General features: G+C 35.3%; 1 protein-coding gene across 4 annotated transcripts; it reads left to right on the top strand.

Annotated features, from left to right (window-relative positions):
- Positions 1-2,482: 2,482 nt before the first annotated feature.
- On the top strand, positions 2,483-6,645 carry LOC138335511 (probable E3 ubiquitin-protein ligase DTX3). Of its 4 annotated transcripts, none has more exons than XM_069284629.1 (4): positions 2,483-2,617; positions 3,460-3,918; positions 5,459-5,676; positions 6,406-6,645. In XM_069284629.1, the coding sequence occupies exons 2-4, from the start codon at positions 3,478-3,480 to the stop codon at positions 6,512-6,514; spliced, it is 768 nt and encodes a 255-aa protein (XP_069140730.1). In that variant the 5' UTR covers positions 2,483-2,617; positions 3,460-3,477; the 3' UTR covers positions 6,515-6,645. The 4 variants fall into 4 exon arrangements, with proteins under 4 accessions (XP_069140730.1, XP_069140732.1, XP_069140731.1 ...); XM_069284631.1 differs by lacking the exon at positions 2,483-2,617 and adding an exon at positions 2,701-2,790; XM_069284630.1 differs by lacking the exon at positions 2,483-2,617 and adding an exon at positions 2,725-2,870.
- The last annotated feature ends 2 nt before the right edge of the window (positions 6,646-6,647 follow it).

The raw sequence follows: 6,647 nt of genomic DNA, 5'->3' as shown, positions 1-6,647 counted from the left end.
TAAACAATTCTATGGCGTCGACTTTTCTTCAACATCTTGTTGTATTTGTTTAGAAACATTGAAAAGTAGTGCATATACGTAGGTAGACATATTCGACGGGGTATGTTCGATAACCTTTTCGTCAAATTGACCATTACGGCTAGCTGATAGAGAGAAATTTACCATTTTTATTTTTACAGCAGTTCGACAGCGTCGACATTTTGTTTACATTCTCGCTTGTGTTAGACTGATTGTGACGCAATATCCCATTGTAACAAACAGGTGCTTGGAACAATTGACTTCTCATTACAGAATATAACCAGACATTTAGCTAAGACCACAGGGATCTGAGAATTAGTTAAGGTTTTTATCAATATTAACCTACCAGAGTGTCCATAGACCATTCATAGACGGATTAAAAGCCTAGATAAAAAAATCGATGAAATTCGTATTCTACCTTGTACTAAATATAATCAAAATATGTTAGACTCGTAATTCCATTCCACTACGATACTCTACGTTACGCTTCGACGTAACGTAGAGTATGGTAGTGGAGCGGAATTACAAGTATAATTTTAAGTAGAATGACTATTCCGTCTTTGCATATTACAGAGTTAACTCCCTTGCGGGTAGGTATCGATTGTTACGTCATTATTTTGTGAGTGCAATTCACGTCGTTTTCTCAGAAACGTATGACGCTACGCTCGCAAACACATGACGACACAATCAATACCTACCCGCAAGTGCAGATAACTCTGTAATATGCAAATTTGGAATACAGTATATGTATAAAGTGTAGTCCTATGTAGAATACGAATTTTATCGATTTTTTTTTTATCTAGACCTCTAAAATGTTTAAAAGTGATATATGGACACTCTGGTGAGTCCATATTGATATTAACTTTAACTACTTATCAGATCCCTGTGGCTAATACAGCATAAAGGCCCACCACCTTTCCGAAACAAAAAAATAAAAGTTTCTTCAAATTTTAAATTTTTATTTCATTGTTTTGCCGTCTGGCGCAGTGATGATTAACTACCGCGCGGTATTTAGGACGACGGCGGGAAACATAAAACGGCCCGCGTTATGAAAATATACATTTTATTTATTCTAATTGAACTGTTAAGAAGGTGATGGTCAGTGCGTTAGTAACGGTAAGTTAATAACTTTTGCGACTCTTCAAAATTATTGATCTCGTTTTACATTCCCATTTTAAAAATTAGAAGCCGTTTCGGAAAGGTGGTTGGCCTCTAACGCCTGATTTATTTTTTTTAAAAAATATTTAAGTATGACACAGCATAATGTTAAATTATGTCTCTATAATCTTGGTATGGATAAATATTATTTAATATTGAAAGGTATATATACAATGAATACAGAAAGTATAGTGCTTCGTTGTAAAAGCAAAGGAAGACATGGTGTCTCGGAAGAACAAACGTCATCTGTTTACAATCACAGGTACCTGGCACAATTTTTCAACCAAGGCTATATATGTATAATGCATACTATTCAAATATATTTACATTTTGCCACAGCGACTCCCATTACTCTAATGATAACCATGATCTGCATTATGAGCCAATAAATGCAGCTTAGACTTGGTGTAGTAATATCTTTATAAATGGATATGAGTCTTGTTTACTGATACCATGTTAGTCCGCCCGGGAAAATTGACGTTGTTGAATGAACCCATTTGGTTATGAAACTATAAAAAAAAACTTTTAAATGTCTGGATAATTGAAAGTAAAATGAAAAGCTATTGAAAAACATTGAAATTTTGTTGTCTTTCCAATTTTTCATATGGACTATTTTTTATCACATTGAACTTGGCTGTGGAGGTTAAATGGCTGAAGTGGGAAATACAAATTTTCCCTCGCATCTAAATTACGTTTTACTTTGAACTAGAAAGTAAAATGTAAATATAACAATTAAAGGGCACTATTCTATTTATCTGCCACCCAGATTGCATTTATATCTTCAATAAATGCAATGTAACAATTCTTTAATGATAGCATATTGATGAGGTTGATACATGGTTATATCGATCAGAGAAAAATATTGACCGAGGACGTATAGTTTTGCTGTTATGAGCAAAATGAGTGATTAAAAGACAAAAGAAAATATGTGTATTCTGTTTGTATCAAAATAAAATATCGCAGTTAACTTCATTTCCACGAGATTTACTTTCTTCATCAGTCAATGCAAGCAACACAATTGACAATCGATCCTTAAATGTGTGGTTATGCTGTAACAAGTCGACTAAACCTGCCTATATTATTTGTCTTTTTATTTATCTATTTATTTTTGACTGTATCTCAGACAAAAAAAAATAAAAAGCCTTAAAAGGGTGTTGCATTTATTCTTACGAATTTTTTTTATTGTAATTAATGTTGTGATATTGAACATATCATAAATTTTGGATTGTAGTAAATCGAAACTGCATAGCAAAAATTCTTCAAGGAATTTAGCGTTAGCCTTATCTCCGGCTACCGGCCTTCAACTTAAAAACTAGTCTTGCGAAGTAATTTCCGGTAAAGCCGGAAGTAAATAACACTCTTGCTGTTTTACTTGTCAACATAGAAAACACAAAAAGAAAGTAGAATCTATCTTTTTCATCAAAATGACAGCGTTAAATTTGTAAGTATAAACATAGATCATGTTGAAAGCTGAAAGGAAAATAACCAAATAAGTCGAGAGACTAATCTGGTAATTCTGGAAATTCTAAAATTAGGTATGACGTTTACTCTAGCGATGGGGCTCCAGGACGTTTCATCATCGTGGTGAAATCGGGAGAAATATTTTAAGTAACGGTTAGTAGGCCTACGTTAAACAGAGACGAGAAAAAGACAGAAGACAAGCTGAAAAGATTATATCTTAAATTTGGGATAATGTAAATATCAAAATGCTAATTTTTTCCTTTTTCCTTCCGTGTTTTCTCAAAATCTATGTTACGATTGCGAAAACGAAAGTAGGATTTCTATGAATCTGTTATCACAGGAAAGGCGTGATGGTTGCATTGAATTGCTATCGTAATAAGTGTAACTGTTATTGAAACATTAAGAAAGTGTTTAACAGTTTAAATATGTGTTGTACTACAAGTAAGAATTTAAGATTTATAGAATTTGGATCAATTGAGGCACATAGCTCAGAATACCTCAGGATGATTTCTGAACATAGGCTTCTGGGCCTCTGTATTCAGCTCCTTTTAAAGTTTTAAAGTTCTTTTCCGGGGCAAGGTGGAGGAGGATAGTCACATATTATGTTTACGTTTTTTCCAGTGTTTATCAAGTCAAGGTTTAAATGTTTTAAAGTTTGGCGAGTTTGTGAACACTACTGGAATGCATTAACAGACTGAGCTACCTGGTCTACGATGATCGTCTCAGTCCAATCCAGCTACACATGCCATAAAGATATGCTTATTTGCTAAAACAAATCTTATATGCAATTTCATGTATTTATTAATTATATTATTTTTTCAGAATCTTTGTCCAAATGAAATGGCAGAAATAGCAATCATGCATCAGCAGCATCAGATTCCACATCAGACTCTGGGATACCCTCATGGAGACGAGCCTATGGAAATAGAGGACTACCCGACGAATAAACCGTGTCAATCTGGAGCGATGGGTTTGGTGCTTGGTACCCAGAGTACTAGTGCTCCGCCCAAAGAGGAGGAACGCTGCTCTATATGTTTAGATGACTTTTCCAATAAGACTGTCCTACAAAAGTGCTCACATGAGTTTTGTAAAGAGTGTATAGGACAACATTTTACGTACAAACCATCATGCCCAGTGTGCGGAACAGTATATGGTAAAATTACGGGAACACAACCCCCGGGGCATATCAACATTCAAAGGTTATCCAGCGGAACTCTACCAGGATATGAACAATATGGCATCATATCCGTTTCTTATTCATTTCCAAATGGAATTCAAGGGGTAAGTGTGACTGAAATTTAAAAATAGAGTAAAACTTGCCTTAGCGACCACCTCTGTATAAAGACCACTGATTAATAAGACAATTTCAGCACTATTCAACCTGTGTATAAAGACCACTCTGTTCCTTGGATGGTCTTTATGGACAGGTTACACTATATATGGTTTAATTTTATAGTCTGCGACTTTAAGCACTAGTCAGATGCCCATGAGTTGTAATTTTACAGTCTGCGACTTTAAGCACTAGTCAGATGCCCATGAGTTGTAATTTTACAGTCTGCGACTTTAAGCATTTGTCAGATGCCCATGAGTTGTAATTTTACAGTCTGCGACTTTAAGCACTAGTCAGATGCCCATGAGTTGTAATTTTACAGTCTGCGACTTTAAGCACTAGTCTGATGCCCATGAGTTGTAATTTTACAGTCTGCGACTTTAAGCACTAGTCTGATGCCCATGAGTTGTAATTTTACAGTCTGCGACTTTAAGCACTAGTCTGATGCCCATGAGTTGTAATTTTACAGTCTGCGACTTTAAGCACTAGTCTGATGCCCATGAGTTGTAATTTTACAGTCTGCGACTTTAAGCACTAGTCTGATGCCCATGAGTTGTAATTTTACAGTCTGCGACTTTAAGCACTAGTCTGATGCCCATGAGTTGTAATTTTACAGCCGGTCTAGTGCCAAATGTAATGAACTACTCCGATTGGACTAGTGGCTCCTACACGATATATAGGAGTGGTGGTCAATTGCATTTTTCAACACATTTTGTGTGCATTCTGTATGCGATTATTTCTGTCCGGATGCATCATTTTCAGAAATTTTGTGAGAATTTGTGTTCACAAACTGTATGCCAGACTGTAATTTGGGTCAAAAATTGAAACTGATCATGACTGAAGTGCTGAAGCAAAACTACTGTATATCTAATTTGGACTAGTTATTAAATAGTCGGACTAGTAACATTTCCGAGTAATTAGTCTAAATTACTAGCAGCAAAAAAATTCCTGTCACAGACTGATTTTAATAAGATTTCACTGATTGCAATTTAAAAAAAAAAAAAAAAAAAAAAAAAAAAACAAGTGTTGATTGATGAATAGTTTTTTTCACCCCTCTTGGTTTTAAAATGAGGGGTAAGTACCCAATTGTTGAAGCAATTAGTACATCTTTACCAAGAGTTTAAATACAGTACTCTTCTTTTGAAAAGAAACGTACTTGATCGTAACTTTTCGTTAGGAAAGATGCCTACTGTATTAATTAGTTTTGGCATCGACTTCTACATTGGAATTTATGTCACCAATGTGATCATTGTAATTAAGGATTAAACAAATTTAGTGTGACTTTACCCCTTTCACCACTGTAGACCATAATGGACATGTCCAGATCAATGCATGGTAGAGTCTACTAAAATGACATAGGGGTGAAAGACTTCATTGGATAAAAAAATATGTGCATAAAGATTTTTGTTTGCTGAAACACCCTCATCCAGAGACAAGACTTAATTGAATTAAAATATGTCCATAAACATTATTCAAATGTTTGATTTTTAGCCGGAACACCCTCATCCAGGGACAAGGTTTTCTGGAACAAGCCGGACAGGTTACTTCCCGGAAAGTCCAGAAGGGATAAAGGTTGTGAGGTTGCTCAAAGTTGCATTTGATCGGCGTCTCGTCTTCACCGTCGGAAGGTCACGAACCACCGGAGCTGACAACGTTGTGACATGGAATGATATTCATCATAAAACATCATTTACAGGCGGTACTGAGAAGTAGGTATAAATCAGTGGATATACAAATGCTCTTAATATTAAGATAAGAACTAAAACCTCAGATCTGATTAAAGTCACATCTTGATTTCCATGCTGGGCCAGAGTAGGTTTAGCGGAAAGGAGTGAAGATTAAGATATGATTATAATCTGATGGAAAAACCTCATTCAGCTTAGATTTTTTATAATCTTTGTTTGATATTGATCGTGGGTTCTGGTTGTGTCATTAACTCATGCACCCCTGAAAATTCATAATGAACTCTTCCAACTTTTGAATCGGAAGAGTCCAAATGTGTCTACAAGGGTTAATGAGTTAAGTCAACTGATGATCAATTCAATAAGCCAATTATATATTTTTGAAGTTTTTACTGTCATGATTAAATAAAAAACAGCTATCGTTTAACAGCAGCTTCCTTATAGTTTTGTTTGCTTCCGATTAATTATAGCTTTTGATATTCTGGACGCAGACTCTTAAGATCATTATAACATTGTTGACTAAGTTTGTAATTAAGGTCTCAGCAATTTTATCCTGAGACTGTGATTTTCAGTTTTTCAAATTAATCTGAGTATTCTTTCAAAAATAAAGAAAAAAATATCATCTTGATCTGAAGGAGTTATTTCCCTTCCGCTGATACCATCTCTGTCTTTCTTTCATTTTACATGTATATATTTTTTAGGTCATAATTTCGAAGAGTTATTTCCCTTGTACTGATGTGTGTCTGTTTCTTCCAGTTTTGGGTACCCAGATCCTACGTACCTGGGGAGGGTAACGGAAGAGCTAGCAGCTAAAGGGGTAACAGAGGAGGATCTGGATCACACAACGCTGAACATCATACATTGATCTGTGATCAGAAAAAACAAAATGGAAAATTGTACAACGACAGACCGTGACTGTGATTTAACTTCCATGTGGTATCCCCTTCATCAAAAGTAAGGAGGGCATGGTTAGCGGAGTGGTCCCGATATATTTATCA

Source organism: Argopecten irradians, chromosome 11, assembly GCF_041381155.1.
Source record: "Argopecten irradians isolate NY chromosome 11, Ai_NY, whole genome shotgun sequence".
NCBI lineage: Eukaryota > Metazoa > Mollusca > Bivalvia > Pectinida > Pectinidae > Argopecten > Argopecten irradians.
The sequence above is the reverse complement of the archived record's forward strand: the minus strand, read 5'-3'. Positions and strand labels throughout refer to the sequence as shown.